Source organism: Sceloporus occidentalis, unplaced genomic scaffold (assembly GCF_023333645.1).
Source record: "Sceloporus occidentalis isolate IW3139 unplaced genomic scaffold, rSceOcc1.0.p SCAF_20, whole genome shotgun sequence".
NCBI classification, from domain to species: domain Eukaryota; kingdom Metazoa; phylum Chordata; class Lepidosauria; order Squamata; family Phrynosomatidae; genus Sceloporus; species Sceloporus occidentalis.
This window is the reverse complement of record NW_028317000.1, coordinates 11,120,110-11,138,035: the sequence shown is the minus strand read 5'-3', so window position 1 is coordinate 11,138,035 and position 17,926 is coordinate 11,120,110. Positions and strand designations below refer to the sequence as shown.

At 45.6% G+C, this 17,926-nt stretch overlaps 3 protein-coding genes across 7 annotated transcripts; 1 reads left to right on the top strand and 2 right to left on the bottom strand.

Moving 5' to 3' along the window:
- Positions 1–297: 297 nt before the first annotated feature.
- Positions 298–1,758, bottom strand: DMAC1 (distal membrane arm assembly component 1). The gene is made up of 2 exons (XM_089482849.1): positions 1,538–1,758; positions 298–598 (listed from the first exon to the last, which is right to left on the bottom strand). The coding sequence occupies exons 1-2, from the start codon at positions 1,719–1,721 to the stop codon at positions 531–533; spliced, it is 252 nt and encodes an 83-aa protein (XP_089338975.1). The 5' UTR covers positions 1,722–1,758; the 3' UTR covers positions 298–530.
- On the bottom strand, positions 298–4,494 carry UQCC3 (ubiquinol-cytochrome c reductase complex assembly factor 3). Its single transcript, XM_089482848.1, has 3 exons — positions 4,312–4,494; positions 3,627–3,770; positions 298–598 (listed from the first exon to the last, which is right to left on the bottom strand). The coding sequence occupies exons 1-2, from the start codon at positions 4,429–4,431 to the stop codon at positions 3,639–3,641; spliced, it is 252 nt and encodes an 83-aa protein (XP_089338974.1). The 5' UTR covers positions 4,432–4,494; the 3' UTR covers positions 298–598; positions 3,627–3,638.
- A 1,965-nt stretch (positions 4,495–6,459) lies between these two features.
- LOC149301973 (uncharacterized) lies at positions 6,460–16,679 on the top strand. 5 transcript variants are annotated; one of them, XM_089483320.1, is made up of 7 exons: positions 6,460–6,638; positions 7,437–7,611; positions 9,354–9,451; positions 12,515–12,559; positions 13,476–13,703; positions 14,470–14,887; positions 16,031–16,679. In XM_089483320.1, exons 5-7 carry the CDS (start codon positions 13,515–13,517, stop codon positions 16,072–16,074), a joined length of 651 nt encoding a protein of 216 aa, XP_089339446.1. In that variant the 5' UTR covers positions 6,460–6,638; positions 7,437–7,611; positions 9,354–9,451; positions 12,515–12,559; positions 13,476–13,514; the 3' UTR covers positions 16,075–16,679. The 5 variants fall into 5 exon arrangements, with proteins under 5 accessions (XP_089339446.1, XP_089339448.1, XP_089339445.1 ...); XM_089483322.1 differs by lacking the exon at positions 7,437–7,611 and having other exon boundaries at positions 13,480–13,703; XM_089483319.1 differs by lacking the exon at positions 7,437–7,611.
- The last annotated feature ends 1,247 nt before the right edge of the window (positions 16,680–17,926 follow it).

The window sequence follows — 17,926 nt, the reverse complement described above, 5'->3', positions numbered from 1 at the left end:
GGGATTCCAGCTCAACATTGGGAAGAACCTCCTGACAGAAAGGCCTGTTTGACAGTGGAACACATTCCCTTGGAGGCCTTTAAACAGAGGCTGGCTGGCCATCTGTCCACTGTACTTGGTGTATTCTTGCACAGCAGGGAGTTGGACTAGATGACCCTTGGAGTGTCTTCCAACTCTATGATTCTATGACGGTACTGATATACACACAAGTTTATTTAGATTAGTCAACCAGGCTTTTGCATATAATCATAGTACTACTTGCGCACTGATCATAATTTAGAGCAATACTACTTAATATTTACTTTCTACATGTTTTATTGCACAAGGATGTAGATTTCTCATACATCGTAGGTACAACATACACCACAGCCTCTACCAACAATGTTGGTATTGAAGAAAGTCAGAAAATAGTGGCACTTCAGCCGGGCTTAAAATTGCTGGGCTGTGAAGGGCATCTTCACCTTTTGACTTTTATTGTCCATCATATCAAACGACGCTGAGTTTGGAAAAGGTTGGGTGGCATCAGCTGCTCATTTCTCATCCTTCTTCAGCCTCCCAACTGGGTCTATAATCACTACAATACCCCAACAGATCAGACCTTTGGAGAAAAGAAAGAAACATTAGCAGTAAACATGATACCGAAGGGAATAAAGAACCCTGGCTGTCCTGTCCCAGTTGTGTTGGATTTCAGCTCCCAGAATAACTGACCATTACTTATAGTAGCTGGTTCTTTTGGGGTTGTAACCCAAAAGTTGGAAACCCAGAAGTTGAGACCCATTGTGTCCCCTCCCCTTTTTTTGAGACCTGTTGTAAGAGGGGTGCTGAAAGCGAACGGTAGTTGGCCAGAATGAAGCCACAGAGAAAAATGGGGCAGGAGTAGTATGCTTGGAAAATCTAAGGTTAAGACATTAAAACAAACAAAAAATGGCCGGGGGGGGGGGGGTAGGGATGACAACAACAGTGGAACATGCTCCTTTGGAGGTCTTTAAGCAGAGGCTGGATGGGGACGCTTTGATGAGGAGTTCCTGCATGGCAAAAAACGGGGGTTAGACTAGATGACCCTTGGGGCTCTTCCAACTCTAGGATCCTAAGTCAAATACAACTTAAGGTTGCACTCTCTCAGCCTCAATGGAAGGGCATGGCAAGCCCCCTAAGTAAGAAAGGTCTTGAAGTCACACTCCCTCAGCCTCAATGGAAGGGCATGGCAAGCCCCCTAAGTAAGAAAGGTCTTGAAGTCACACTCTCTCAGCCTCAATGGAAGGGCATGGCAAGCCCCCTAAGTAAGAAAGGGCTTGAAGTCACACTCCCTCAGCCACAAGGGAGGGGCATGGCAAGCCCCCTAAGTATGAAAGGGCTTGAAGTCACACTCTCTCAGCCCCAGGGGAAGCCCAAACCCCCCTTTCAGTTGGGAATGTCTTGAAGTCACACTCTCTCAGCCTCAGGGGAAACAAGACCCCCCCTTTCAGCTGGAAGCCCCTCTCTGAGCCCCAGGGGAGGCCAGGGCAAGCCCCCCCCCCGGCCTGCAAGGGCCCCGTACCGAAGGCGAAGGTCATCTGGGCGATGTTTCCCGGGTTCGGGGGGATCCTCTGCTGCATGAGGCGCCGGGGCCCCAGGTAGACCCAGACCCCGGACCCGAGCAGGGCGGCCCCGCTGAGGAGGCGGCAGCTCAGGCAGGACCAGAAGGCGGACTTCTCCGGAGGAGCAGGAGCCCCCGAAGCCATGGCCAACAAGCAGCCTCTGCAACGGAAGGAAGGGGCAGCCCTGGTGCGCCGCTCTAAAGGCTCCCCCGAAAGCACTGGCCCTCCTCCCTAACTCCGCTCCCAAACACTCTGCAGGAATAATAATCCGCTCTGAGACCGCTTTAACTGCCCTGGCTCAGGGCTAAGGGATCTTGGGAACTGGAGTTTATTGTGGCACCAGAGCTCTCTCTGACAGAGAAGGCTCAAGGTCTCCCCAAAACACCCAGGATTCCCTAGCAGCATGGAGCCAAAGGGGACTCAAACCCACCTTTAGGTACGGCAGCGACATATTGAACCTTCAAGGACCAAAGGGCAGGAAGGCAAGGGGGATCCCAGGACAGAGGTGGAATGTAGTCCTCTGCCCCAGTAAGAGGTCTTGCAGTTTAATAACCCACCATCGCTGTACATGTGGGCACACACTCTATGCCCCTCATAATCATGGGAACATAGTTGGAAGGGACCCCAAGGGACACCCAGTCCAACCCCATTCTGCCATGCAGGAACTCTCAATCAAAGTGCCCCCAACAGATGGCCATCCAGCCTCTGTTTAAAGACCTCCAAGGAAGGAGACTCCACTACACTCTGAGGAAGGAGTGTCTTCCACTGTCAGACAACCCTTACTATCAGGAAGCTCCTCCTAATATTGAGCTGGAATCTCTTTTCCTGTAGCTTGCATCCATTGTTCCGGGTCTTGTTCTCTGGAGCAGCAGAAAACAAGCTTGTTCCCTCTTCAATATGACATCCTTTCAAATATTTAAACAGGGCTATCATATCACCTCTTAACCTTCTCTTCTCCAGGCCAAACATCCCCAGTTACCTAAGTCGTTCCTCATAGGGCTTAATGGTTTCCAGACCCTTCACCATTTTGGTCGCCCTCCTTTGGACACATGGCTTCAGTTTCTCAATGTCCTTTTTGAATTGTGGTACCCAGAACTGGACACAGTATTCCAGGTGAGGCCTGACCAGAACAGAATAGAGGGGCACTATTACTTCCCTTGATCTAGACACTATACTTCTATGGATGCAGCTTCAAATTGCATTAGCCTTGTTAGCTGCCGCATCGCACTGTTGATTCATGTTCAACTTGTGGTCTACTTGGACTCCAAGATTTCTTTCACATATACAGTGGTACCCCGGGATACGAATGCGCCGCCTTACGAAATTTCCGGGTTACGAAAAAAATCCATTTAAAAACATTGTTCCGGGTTACGAAGGTTATTTCGGGTTACGAAGAAAAATTTGGTGCTTTTTGGCGCGATTTCACACGGAATCGCGGCTTTCGCTATTAGCGCCTATGGGCTTTTTGGCTAGCGAAAGTTTCCGGGTTACGAAAGCGGCGGCGGAACGAATTAATTTCGTAACCCGGGGTACCACTGTAGTCTAGTTCTATAATGGCAGGTATTTATCTAGTTTACAATAAACTAGTTCCTCCAGCCATTTAATAAGCATAGCAGAATTCCCAAGATACTTTTATACAATGGGCCCTTGGTATCTGCTGGAGTTTGATCCAAGGACCCCACAGCCATGGATACCAAAACCCACAGATGCTCAAGTCTCATTAAATACAATGTCAGAGCAAAATTGTATCCCTTTATATATAAAATGGCAAAATCAAAATGTCCAATCAGTTTTGGATATTACACAAACATATATGCTTTAATATTTTCAGGTTGAATCCAGGAGTAAAGAATCCGTGGACAGGGAGGGTACTGTGCAAAAGCAAGCTGTATACTGTGACAGACGTATCAGAAAAACTGAGCGACGGTGTCAGAAGAACAGCAACAAACCCATGGATGCCATAAAGCATGGAACATTACTTTCAGTTTAAGGTAAGGCCAGAGATCCATTAAAAAGGCATAGCTAGCAAAAGGTAAGGCATGGAAATACCTTCCATCTTTGCTATTTGCTCCAGGGCCACTCTTTCCTGGCCACGTTCTCATTGGTCTCCGCTGCCTGTTTAATGGCCGCCATCACCATTGCGTTCTGTTGTTGCCTTTCGGTCCGCTGCTCAGGGCTGGATTTAGGGTGCTCCTGGAAACAGACATAAGACTTTAGAAGGGAAGTCAAAGGAAGGCAAACACACCGAGGGACATTTGCAGGGCTTTCAGGAAACAGGGCGGTTGTTGTTGTTGTAAGTCTGCTTTACCCTCTGCCTTGAAAGCCACACATGGCCTTGCTTGTCATCCTTCCTTGGAGGTCTTCCAGCAGAGGCTGGATGGCCATCTGTCAATGGGGATGCTTTGATTGTGATTTCCTGCATGGCAGAATAAAGGGGTTGGACTGGATCATGGCCCTCCTTGGGGTCTCTTCCAACTCTAGGATTCTATGATTCTACCTGAAGGCATGGGTCCAAAACACACTGCTGCTGCCTTGGCTGCCCTGGCTCTGTGCTGGGAACCCTGGGATTTGGAGTGGGAAGGGCCTGGTATCCATGCCCTGCTATGAGGAGCTGTTTAGCCTGGAGAAGGGAAGGCTAAGAGGGAGAGGATGGATAGCCCTCTTTCAGTAGTCGAAGGAGGGAGGGAGGGAGGGAGCGAGCTTCTTTCCTGCTGCTCCAGAGACCAGGACCCACCTTGGCCATCTCCTTCCTGCGCTCCTCGTCCGGCGCCACGGCGGCCCAGAGCAGCACCCCGAGGCCCGTGCAGCCCAGCACGGCCACCAGGCCCCGGACGGCCCTCTGCGCGGCCCCCATGGAGGAAGGCAGAGCCCTTCTGGGCCACTCGCAGGGAGGGAAGGAGGAGGAAGGGGAAAAAGGAGCACCGCCATAGAGAGACAGGAAGTCGAACGGCTAGAGCGTCTCCGCTAGCACAGGTATAAGCAGGCCCTAGGACAGCCATAGAGAGCGCGGAGGTCGGCCGGCTAGAGCGTCTCCGCTAGGACAGGATAAGTATGCCCTCAGACAGCCATAGAGAGCGCGGAGGTCGGCCGGCTAGAGCGTCTCCGCTAGCACAGGATAAGTATGCCCTCAGACAGCCATAGAGAGCGCGGAGGTCGGCCGGCTAGAGCGTCTCCGCTAGCACAGGATAAGTATGCCCTCAGACAGCCATAGAGAGCGCGGAGGTCGGCCGGCTAGAGCGTCTCCGCTAGGACAGGATAAGTATGCCCTCAGACAGCCATAGAGAGCGCGGAGGTCGGCCGGCTAGAGCGTCCTTGTTAACACGAGTATATGTATGCTCTGGTCTCAGTGCTCCAATGCTCAGAATGTTCCAAGGCTTCCTTGCATGGGCTGCTGTTTTTTCTCTCTCCTTGAATTAGGAGTTGTGGATTTGGGTCTTCTTGGAGTTGCCCTCCATTTTGAAAACCAGGAATTTATATTGCCTTTTATTAATGTCTTTGGCTTCTAGTTGGTCGTGTCCTCCATTTTCTTGGAATGTCCCATATTTTGTCCTACATCATGCCCTACATTTTCCCTACACTTTGAGGGGCTATTTGGGGGGGGGGCAACATATTTTTCGCCTCTGGTGGCCAACTACCTGGAGCTGGCCCTGTTCCCTCTGAACCTGCTTCAGGCCAGGAAAAGTCTACTTTAGAAGCAGAACTTGACCACTTGGTCATTCCCTCTTTCTCTTTCACAGCCCTCTGAGGGAATGTGCCTCCCTGGCCCTGAATGCCTCTTGACAGCTAGAGGCTCTGGTTTCCAGGACCCACTGTTTTTTCATGGTTGCCCCAGAAACCAAAGGGCTGAGGTCAGTGCAGACTTGGTTATTGGCCATTGCCCTCAGGACCTGGCCAGACGTGGTCTTGAGGGCTACATTGGCTTGGAAGAATGCTGTCCTGGTGTAGGAAGGCCTGCAGAGTGAGTTGGGGGAAGTGAGGTCAAGGAGTGAGTGACCACTGGGACCATGGCTCTCATTTCTATCTCTTGTGCAGAGGGCCAGGAAGATGTGCCAGCACAGAAATAACCTGGTTTGGGACTGGTTTAAATTGCCTTGGCTCAAGGCTAGGGGATTCTGGGAACTGTGGTTTTGTGGAATTTATTGTGCTGCTGCAGAAATAACCTTGTTTGAGACTGCTTTAACTGCCCTGGCTCAATGAGAGGGCATTCTGGGAACTGTACTTTTGGGGGACCCTGTCAGAGAGCTCTGGTGCCACAATAAATTACAATTCCCAGGATCCCCTAGCAGTGAGCCAGGGCAGCTAAGGCAGTTTGAAACTGGATTATTTCTGCAGTGTGTTCTGGACCTTAGTGGAAGATTCTAGATTCTTCCCCCAACACACACTTTTTTTCCTTTTCCTCATTTTATGCTAAAACTTCACAGGACAAGGAATAATAAAGCTGATCCTTAGCTGAATTTTTAACTGGATACAAAACGGTGGCACAGGAGATGGCAGTGTTGTTTCAGGCTGCATGCATCCGCACTGCAGAAATAATGCGGTTTGACACTACTTACACTAAAATAGAGGGCCACTAAAATAGTGAAGGGTCTGGGAACCATGGCTTATGAGGAGAGACTTAGGGAGCTGGCAGCCCTATCCACTTGGCCACATCCAGAGGGAGAACGCCAAGCATGTTTTGCTTTGCAAAGATTGCATTTCTGTTTTGATTACAGTCACCCCAGAGACAAAGCAATTCTGAATCCAGCTGATGCCAGTGCAGCCTCAGTTAGTGACCATTGCCCTATGGGCACATTGGCTTGGTAGCACCATGTCCTTTGTCAGGAGGCTCTTCAGACTGAGTGGCCCCCTGGCCAGGACTTGGAGGAGGAGAGGTCAAGCGGGGGGAGGGGGGCTTTGTGCAGTGACCACTGGGACCATGGATCTCGTCATTCTTTCTCTAACTTTCATTTATCTGTCTTCTTTGCAGAGAACCAAAAAAAAGCTCAAGGCGGCCAAGAAGACCATCATTTCCTGTTTCAGAGGCTCCAAACAGGAGGATGACAATCTGGGAATTCCTCCAAGGTAAGGCCCTTTTTTGCTTCCTTCCTTCCCTTTTTTTAATCTTTCTTTCTTACATTCTTTATTTCTTTCTTTCTTTCCTTCCTTCCTTCCTCCCCTCCCCTCCTCTCCCTCCTTTCATCTATCTTTCTTTCTCTTTCCTTTCTTCCTTCCTCCCCCTCCATCACCCCCAAGAGAGGTGCCTACTGTGATCTTCAGCTCCATAAGGGAGGGGTTCCCTTTTTTGGTTTTGTTGTGCATAGTGCACCGTGGAGGGGGACTCCAAGGCCACTGCAGAGACCAACTCAGCCAGCTCACGAAGGGAGATTGTTGAGCAGCTGGGTGGATGGGACACCATAGAATCATGGAATCATAAAGTTGGAAAAGACCCCAAGGGCCATCCAGTCCAACCCCATTCTGCCATGCAAGAACTCTCAATCAAAGCATTTAACAGGCTGGATGGTGATCTGTCAGGGGTGCTTTGATTGAGAGTTCCTGCATGGCAGAATGAGATTGGATTGGATGGCCTTTGCAAGGCAAGAGCCACTTCAATTCCATTGCTAGCTCCTTGTGCAGTAATCTCAGCTTTCAAAGATGGGGAGCACAGAAAGCAAGGCATGTCTCAGATTGTAGGCATGGTTGCCCTTCTATTGTAAACTATGGGCAGAATTAAAATTGTCCTTCCACCTGGGATGTTGCATTTTCCTCACTGTATTTCATCCACATCTGTAGTTATAGCCAAGATTCTTTTTTATAGAAGGGAGGGGAGAAATTGGAAATAGGAAAACATTAAGGTGTTCCAGCTATTTCCATCTGCGCCAGGTGTCTGAACTGGAACTCAAGCCACTGCTGGACCCGTCAGATTTTCCAGAGGTTGTGGCCCATGGCACATACCTGCGCCACTTGCCTGCAATTTGCCGCGAGGGCTTGTCACGGATGGGACGATCACACATCCATTTAGCACCAGGATTGCCAAGGAAAGCAAGTGTCCTGAGCGGTGAGTATGCCACTCTCCAACCTGAAGGAGGGAAACTGGGTCTTATAGTACAAAGACATCTAATTGGGTCCATAGGACTGGAGCGTGGTTTTGGCATGGCTTCCGGACTCTTAGGATGCATGCATCATTTAAACAGCAAACCTCCAAACTGACCCAAAGCAGCTTTATTCTGGCCTGCCTGTTTGGTCCCATAGTCAAGTGTGGCGCTGTGGCTGGCTTCCTCCAGATTCCTGTCTATTTGAAGGTCCAGATCACCATGAAAAGGAGATGTTCCTCCTCCGTCCAGAGTCAGCTTGTAGCTTTCAAGATGTTGCTGGATTACAATTCCAGTCATCCTTGGCCACTGGGCATGCAAGATGGTGCTCAGAAGGATGTAGTCCAGCTACATTTGGAAACTGCAAGCTCCTATCTCTCCCTCCTGGTTCTAACTCTACCAAGTTTGATTGGTTTGATGACACTGAGCTCTACTTCTCTCTGTCAGCTAAGGCTCTGTAAGTGATAGACATTAAAGCATGGATGCTGTACAGCAATGTATTTTGTGTTGCCCTGCACTTAGTCTCAGAAACTGCAAAATGTAGCAAAATGTCTCTTGACTGGAACATCATACAGAAAGCATAACATGCCAATTTTATAGAAGTTGCACCAGCTACCAATACCCAGGTTCTCATAATGACATTTAAGGCCTGAATAGATTGGGATCTTAGCTCTTGAAGCAATGCTTCTCCCTATATATGTCATCTGAGGTCTGCTGAAAGGGTCCTCCTCTCTCTCTCATCAGCCAGGGCAATATGTTGGGGAGGATGTGAGAGAAGTCCTTTGTTTCCACACCCAAGTTATAGAATATCCAAATAGTTCAATACCCTCTGTTCCTTTACTTTTAACAACTGAGTATGACTTGTAAACCTAAGCAGTTTATAATGTTTTCACTGGCAGCAGGTAGCTTCCATGAGAGTGGAAGAGTGAATCTGCTGCAGGTTTTGGTCTAGACTTCAAAAGGAGCTGTCAGTGTTTTAGGCCTGTTCCAGACTGCCAAAATAAAGCTGCTTTGGGTCTCTTTGGAGGTATGCTGTTTAAATGATGCATGCATCCTAAGAATCCGGAAGCTGCACCAAAGCTGCACTCCAGTGCTTAGGAACGGAATGTGGTTTTGGCGCGACCTCCGGACTCTTAGGACCCCATGCATCATTTAAACAGCATACCTCCAAAGAGACCCGAAGCAGCTTTATTTTGGCAGTCTGGAACAGGCCTTAGAATCCGATCTCTAAAATAAGCCCAGCAGCTTGGATAGCTTCTTTAGAGATTAAAAGATTGTACTGCCATGGGAACCATCCGCCATCCCTGAATGCTTCTTCCTTATCCTTATAACGGTTAAGAGTCTCACCTGCTGATTAAAAACACAGGCACAGGCCAGAGCAGAGCTGTTTGGCAACCACAGAAGCGTAAATTAGATTTCTTCCCCATACATACATACATACATATCCATCCTGATGTGACCCTGTCCTGTTTTCAGTAAGTCACTTCTTTACTTAAGATACCCTGCCCTACAAGCGAATCCTGTGGCAACCTCCTCCTTTCCCTTGAGCTTATTAGCTGTACTCTGCATTTTCCATGAGCTCATAGGGTGATTAATATCCAGGGAGTGGATGGCTAATCGCACCATCCTGTCCTGCAGTAACCTCACCCCAGTTCAGACCAGCCCTCCTTTCCCTCTGACCCCTGTCTGTTTTGTTATTCTTTTGCAGCCCAGGTGCTCAGACTAGTCTTCCACATCCAATTCCACTGGCAGAGCGAAGGAAGATGAGCCCTGAGAATAGGAAGAAGACTCACCCCAAAGTCCAAGGTGAGAGCAGAGGTGGGAGGAAAGGTAGGTGTTGGAGAGGGTTTTGTTGTCTTCTGATGTCCATCTGCACTTGCTGAAGTCTCTGTCTCTCTTGCACACTGTCAGTCTGTTGTGGGACAAAAAGCTGGGGAGTCCCCGGCTTGGCTCCAGGAGGCAGCATGTTTTTGCAAGGTGGCACACCTTCATCCAGGTTAGGAGGAGGCTCTTCAGCTCAAGCCCTCCCTACAATCCCAGAAACAATCAGGAGATTTTGTAGGAGCCATATTTTTAGTGGTAAACTGATTTGATCTCTAGCAAATAATACTGAGCAGTGGTTTGAACGCTGGGTTTGATTTCTCACTTGGCTGTGAAAACTAGGTGATCTTGGGTGAGTTACACACTCTGAGACCCAGAGAACCCTGTGATAAGTTTGCCTTAGGGTTGCTATAAGTTGGAAACAACTTGAATACACTAAACAACAATAACATTTTAGTACGAATAAGGTCTGGCGAATACTGAATGATGCTACTTTAGTTGTGCTGACTACCTAAAAACTTCCCAGTTTAGAAAATTCACTCTTTTGGACTACAGCTCTGACAGTCCCACACCCAGCATGACCAGCACAAGCTCTGGAAACCCCCTGGAATTTGCTAGCAACCTAATCTTTCCACATCTGCATTCAGTTTAGTTATTCAAGCTGCCAACTTCATTTTCTGCCCCGCTTCTGTGATGTTAATAATTTTTTTTAATGCATGGGAACATAGCAAGTGATACCATACCCTCCAAGATTTCACAGACTGGTTTGGCTAAGGAACAGTGGCATCACTGAGGTTGGTAAGACCCAGTGTCATGGGGGAGAACTGCTGCAGCCATGCCAGACCCTAAGGAACTTAGCAATATCATTAGAAGAACCTCTGGAAAGCAGATAAACATTAAACAAAAGTCTCTCAATTTTTGGAAAGTTTTCGGGCCTCAAAATAAACAAAGATAAAATGATGATCATCACTAAAAAATCTGACAAAATTAGAAGAGAAATAACTAGAAGATCAGACAGGCTTCAGTATAAGTAAAAACCATAATTCTCACTAAAAACAATTTGGATTTATTCAAAAATAAGTATGAAAAGTTGAATGCTTTCAGAACTAGCATCCATAGTTTTTTTGTGGGTTTTTCGGGCTATGTGCCCATGTTCTGGAAGAATTTATCTCTGATGTTTCTCCTGCATCTGTGACCGGCATTTTCAGAACCAAGCACATAGCCTGAAAAACCCACAAAAAGCTATGTTATCTGTAAATGACTTTAGAATGGTGATAGAATCAGTTTTAAGCATGCAGTAAGAGACATTAAAATTGTATAAACTAAGCGTCAAAACCTGCTTGGGGAAGCCAATGAATGGGAAAGAATCTATGAATGTAAAAAGAGTATGGATGACAGAAGATTAACTCCAATGTTATTTTATGTCCTTTTTTAATATAAAAAAAGAAAAATGACTGAGTCGAACCACCAGGTAAACCGTGTAATGTGGCTGTGACTTTCTTAGAGCCTGGGACTGCTTTCAGAACCTGTGCTTTTTTACAAGCATCTGATGAACGGAGTTAGTAATTCATGAAAGCATGCATTCATCTTTACAGTACCACAGGATTCTTTATTATTCCTTAATATAATGATTTTTATTTTTTTTGCTACTCTGATGATGTCTCTGAGTCTGACCTCTGGAACACAAGGCCTGTGAACTATAAATTGGGGCTACAGTGGACTCCATCCTGAAGCAAAGTGAAGCAACATAGGCCCCTTTTTGGTGTGTTTTTTTTTGGTGAAGGAATGTGTAGGAAGAGATACTTGTGAGACTTTCTACTTCACATGACAAACAAACAAGCAAAAACTCAGAACACCTTTGTAAATATGCATCTTGACTGGTATACACCTGGGTTTCTGATGAGTTGTTGATCTCCCTCTTGAGCTGAGTCTGACTGGAGCTTATATAAAACAGAATTTGCCTCTGTTGGTGTCTGAAGGCGATCGAAACGTTGTCTCGGATATTAAATTATAAGAAAGATCTCAGTGAACGGCTGCTTTCCATAATGCAAAGACTTCCGCAAGGAAAAGGTGGAATATAAAATAACAACAACAATAATAATTTATTTATTTATTTATTCCGACGTGACTGAAAGCCATGCCACTCTGGGCCTTTGCCCCAAATATGATATCTGTGTTGGTGGGGGATGTTGTTTTTGTAGCGGGCGGATTATCTGGATGCAAGTACAAATCACTTTAGAGCACCTCCGGGATCTCTTAGCTCCTAGAATAGGCAGGATGGTGGGCACATCTGTCTCTAATCCTTTTTACCATACCCCTCACTAGTTCTCCAATGCCAGTCAAAGATGACAGCAATGTTTCTGAACATCCCAAAGTGGGGACAGCGGAACAAACTGAAATTCTTGTGCACAAGCTATTATGGAATATTCTTTCATGGGCACAGTGAAATGGATGTTTATATAGTTTCCTACATAAGCTAAGCTGCCACCCTGCTACATGCATGTTCCCTGCCCACTTCAGTCCCATAGATGGTTCTGTATTTTGAGCTCCATTGAACTGAACCCATCTCTTACAGTCTTCAAAGTGGGAGATTTAATCTACTGCTGGAGACAGAAAAATGTGTATTGCCGTCTTTCAGAAAAGTACCGTGATTAAATTGGCATTTAACATTTTTACACAACGTGGTTACGTCTGAATTTTAGCATATTGATGTTACATTTAAAATATCATACTTTTCGGGGAATTGAAATGTAGCACCAAGGGATTTCACGAGAAAGTGTATTTTAGAATCACAGAGTTGGAAGAGACCACAAAGGCTATCCAGTCCAAGGCACTTCTCAACATGCTACTATAGCCAACTGGAAGTCCTTAGGATTTCTCAAAGATTACTGCTAGTGATGCCAAGACTACTTCTGCCAGTTCGTTTAATACTCTTGAATGTAGTTCATCTGGCCCTGAAGACTTTAATCTATTTAGAGTAGTCAAGTATTCCTGTATCTATTCTGTCCACCATTTGCCCTACTGCATCATCTGTTCCATTTTTTCCAGATTGAATACTGCTTTTGTTTTGGGAGCAGTCCAAAGCAAAGAAAGGTGAGTAGTTCTGCCTTTTCTCTGTCCCCCTGTTAGCACTTCTCCACCTTCTCCACGCATGTTCCTACCATTTCCTTGTTTTTCCTTTTGCTATTGCTGTTGTTTTTGCCTTCAAGTCATTCCCGACCCTATAGGGTCCTTATAGTGACCCTAGCCTAAGGCGAACCTATCATAGGGTTTTCTTGGCATGTTTCTTCAGAGAGGGGTTGCCATTGTCACCCTCTGAAGCTGAGAGAGTGTGACTTGCCCAAGGTCGCCCAGTCAGTTTACATGGCTGAGCTGGGATTCGAAGCTTGGTCTCCAGAATCACAGTCAAGTGCTGAAACCACTACACCACATTGTACACGTTCCTTTTAAATCTTAACTTAGTTGAAAGTTCTTTCGAAATCCATCCTGGTTTCTTTAGGCAACTCCCATTTTTCCTCCTCACTGAAACTTTTTCAAAATGTGCCTTTAATATCTGACTGAAGAATTTCCCATCCATCATGGTCTTCCTTCTCTATCAGTATTCTTGACCACGGACTCACATCCACTGTTTCCCTATGTTTATTGAAATCAGATTTCTTAAAGTCTAGAATGTGTTTCTGATTACGCTTGGCTTCCACTTTCCTCTGTATTACAAACTCCAGGAGAACATGATCACTCCCACCTAAGAATCCCACCACTTGCACCCTATTAACTGTTGGTTGGGATCAGATCTAAAGCAGCTTGTTGACAGATCTAAAACCTTGTTGCCTCTTCCAACTTCTGGACTTTAAATAGTTTTAATTTTACAAATTGTTTTTAAAAGAATGTTTAGATGTAATGTCTTTACATGACTTTTAATCTCGAGTCCCATCATTGTTGGATATAAACAAGTAACATACTAGTATTACTACTAATATTGCCCCCCTTCCTCCTATGTCCCCTGCCCAAGACAGGACGCATCCATCTCCATTGCCTCACAGATGCTATCATGACAGAAATGATGAGGTGCTGCGAGGGTCCTGAGACGTCTGCAGAGGTGTGCACTCCATGCCAGATGGCAACACAGAATCTGAATCCAGCCGTGTGTGAGGAAGGAGGTCCAAATGTTGACCAAGAAATGCAGTGGATCTCAGCCAGGGAGGACAGTCCTGTACAAGTACCTTCTCTAACTAGCCTGGTAAGACCAAGATGCCCCATTAAATACTTTGTCCATCTTAAAAGACTAGATACCCCTCATACAGCTTGATTGACTTCTCTTATCCACCCACGCAGCAGTTTAATCTAAAAGTTTTGTGTGTGTTTTCGGGCTATGTAGCCATGTTCTAGAAGAGTTTATTCCTGATGTTTCGCCAGCATCTGTGGCTGGCATCTTCAGAGAATGTTGGCATGGAAGAGAATTGGATATATTTGTGTGGCTGGCTTCTGTGACAACATTCTCTGAAGATGCCAGCCACAGCTGCTGACAAAATGTCAGGAATAAACTCTTCTTGAACATGGCCGCATAGCCCAAAAACACACAGAAAAAGCTATGGATGCCGGCCACGAAAGCCTTCGACTTAATCTATAAGTGTTCACAAGCAAGTTCATTACTTTGGCGATGGGCGCCATTCTTCAGGATGTTACTGTACCTACTAGCTGAAAACAAGGCATCTGTGTTTCAGCATTTCAATCATTTAGTGAGCAGGAGTTTATTAATTTTAAGAAACATTTGTTTTCCATAGGGCAGAACAAAAAGTGGAAAAATTTATGAAATTCAGAATAAGACTTAAAATTTGATTTAAATTAACATTAATTAATGATAGTTTCGTCTATTGGTAATCTGAAACTTTCTGTGTTATAATTGAAAGTTTGCTAGTCCCCCATCTCTTCCCAAAATGGTCTTGTGTGAATTGCCTGTCAGTTTCGTTGATCTGAAGCTGTCTCTTCTGTTCTTTTGTTCCCAGCAATTCCCAGCCCTGGCACAGGCCCAGCCCCAGGGGACATATCCCTTTGGGAGCTCTTCCTTGGAGCTGTGTGAGGCGTTCCCCAGCGAGGAGACATGCAGGGACCCGGCTGAGCTGTCCTGTGAGGAAATGTGCATCCGAGAGTCCACAGAAGCCTCACGTGGAGGGAAATACTGTGGTTTGCCATATGAGAAACAGTGTGAAAATATATGCAAGTTTCCGGAAAGGCACCTCTATGTAAACCAATATGAAGAGCCATGGTCTGGGAAAGCTCGCCTACCATCCATTGTAGTAGAACCCAGCGAAGGGGAGGAAGTTGAAAGTGGAGAGCTTCGGTGGCCTCCAGAAAACTTCTCATTCTTGGAGGAGGAAGAACAGAATGAACTCTTCACTGGAGAAGAGGATGCCCTGGAAACGGGTGAGTCAGGGGCCGGGAAAGTGGGGAGATGGACACCATACTGCTACTCATCTGTCCTAAGGTAGCAATGTTCAGAAGATGTTCCAGCCTAATCCTGAGGTCCCTAGGAAAGCCTTCCAGGATCTCTAGGAAATTCTGAATTTTTGGACAGATTTCCTGTCACACTCGCCTCATGCAATTCCCACTCATGCGGCCACAATGAAGTGGATTTTTTTTTAGTCTTGTGGTCAAGTCATTGCTGTTTGCTGGCTGTAGTTGCTACCATGATGGGAGCAGTCACCCTCAATCTGAATTTTTGTGATGCCTCTTTTTACTTTGCTGCTGTTAGTTTCTTCATACAGTTTCTTTGCCCATCAAAATTTGGTCTATTTATATTTTAAAATCCACAAAACATACAGACAAACTTGCTTTCACATTTTAGGCTGCATCAATAGAAGTATAGTGTCTAGATCAAGGGAAGTCATAGTGCCACTCTATTCTGCTTTGGTCAGGCCCCACCTGGAATAGTGTGTCTAGGTCTGGGCCCCACAATTCAAAAAGGATGTAGAGAAACTGGAGCGTGTCCAAAGGAGGGCGACTAAAATGGTGAAGGGTCTGGAAACCATGTCCTACAAGGAAAGACTCAGGGAACTGGGGATGTTTAGCCTGGAGAAGAGAAGGTTAACAGGTGATATGATAATCCTGTTTAAATATTTGAAGGACTGTCATATTGAGGCTGGAGCAAGCTTGTTTTGTGCTGCTCCAGAGAACAGGAACCTGAACAATGGATGCAAGCTTCAGGAAAAGAGATTTCTCCCCAACATTAGGAGGAACTTCCTAACAGTAAGGGCTGTTTGACAGTGGAATATGTTGCCTTGGAGAGTGGTGAAGTCTCCTTCTTTGGAAGTCTTTAAACAGAGGCTGGATGACCATCTGTCGGGGATGCTGAGAGTTCCTGCATGGCAGAAGGGGGTTGGACAGGATGGCCCTTGGGGTCTCTTCTAACTCTATGATTGTATGATTCTCTGCCAGAGGTGTTTTCTTGCATTTCATTCCAGTGCGAGAAAGCAAGGCCAGGTGTGTACCAAGTTTGTACTCTTGAATACCTGGTTAAGCAGGTTGTTTAGATTTGAATTGTCTCTTCTAATGTTCTTTTATTTTCAGGGCTGTCCTCTTTCGATAGCGATGTGGAGGAAGTGCTTTTGTGACACTGAGTGAAATTCATGGACAGATGGACAGAGTGGGTGGGAAAGAGTCAGGGAGCCTCCTAAACTCATCCACATAAAACCTGTACAGGGACTTTAGCCATTTAAGCCCGAATGGAGGCTCCCGAGCATCAGCAGGTAAATGGACATCAAGCTGGCATCTTGGACACTTTCTCTTTGCTTTTCTCATAATATCTGTGTGGTAGATAACAGCCCAAAACAAAATAAAAATCCACCCCACGCCAAGAATTGTAATATCTGCTTGTCAATAGAGACATAAGGGTCCCTGCCTGTGAATGAAAGTGTCACTCTTAGGCCATATTAAGGGGAGTTATCTGGACCATCTGGAAAGCTCTTACTAGCCTAATTTTAACCCTCCCTCCATGTGCAGAGTGGTAACCATAATCTAGGATTGGGCTATTACATTTAGCTTTCGGAGAGGTAATTCTGTGACCATATCCACAGCTAGTGAGTGACTTTGTTTGTCTGATAGCCCACCTTTCTCCAAAATGGGACCCAACACTAATTGAAGCAATGTAAAGCAAGAAATGAAAATCTATCATAAAAAAGTTAAAAACCAATAAATAAACTATCATATTAAAATACCAGTACTTTAAAACAATGTAAAATCATTTTAAAAACATAGCAAAAACAGCACAGACACATCCTTCCATTAAAGACCTTTCATGCTCTTGTGTCTTTGTGTGTGGCAAAACCACCTCTTGAGTATTTCTTGCCTAAGAAAACCCTGTGAAATTCATAGGGTAAGTTGACATACAATTTGAAGGTACACACACATGTGCACACACACAATTATCCACCAAATGCTTGTTCAATTAAAAAGGTTTTTAATTTACCAGTGAAAAGAGAGCAGGGACGGAACAGCCTAGTCTTCAGTGCCAGAGCGATTTCCATGCAGGGAGTAGCCACTCTCCCATGTCCTCTCCAAATGTACCTGTGGGAGTGATGAACATGAGAAAAAGGATCTTAAAACTCAGGTAGGCTCATATTAGGGGTATAGGCTTTCAAATAGTCTGGACCTAATCTGTATAGGTCATAATTTACACTTTGAATTGTATCTGAAAATGAATCAGTGAAGCTGTTTTTGAAAAGGAGTGATATCTTCCTTGTTACCAGCCCTGGTCAGCTCTCTGGCCGCATCATTTTGGATCTGCTGAAGCTTCTGAACAGTTTCCAAAGACAGCTGTGTGTTACAGTAATCCAAAAGGTACGTAATCAAGGCAACTAACCATCTCTGACATCTCCAGGAACAGACTATTGATATGTTATCTCCCATATTTCAGAAACAGCTCTTTCCTATTCTTACCTGGAAATGCCATGGATATACTGGGAACCTTCTGTTTGGAAAGCAGGGACTCTATCACTGAGCTACAGCTCCTTAGTTTAGGGAAGCAGTTTGCAATTACCTGGATATAACTTGGCATTTCCATTATGACTCACGTGATTATTCTATGAGAAAGCTACTGCTTGGAATGGATAACGTTTTGTAAGCCAATCTAATTCTATCATTGGTACTGTTTGAGCATCATATCCAGCACTGTAGGAATCTCAGCTTTTATGAAGAAATAAAATAAAAACAAGCTAGTTGTTTGTGAGGCTACAAAAAGTACACAGTTTTTTCTTTTAGTAATTTCTGAGAGAAGAACTGAAAATTTCCAGTCCCGGGGGAAAGGAGCAGGTTTCATTTCCATCATAGGCTCATGGACCATGCGTCAAGGTGGGTGCTTCATCCTGAAAATGGTAATCTATTGAATCCACAAGGTTATTCTCTCTCTCTCTCTCTCTCTACATACACATACAGTGGCCCCTCCACATTTGCCAGAGTTAGGCATGA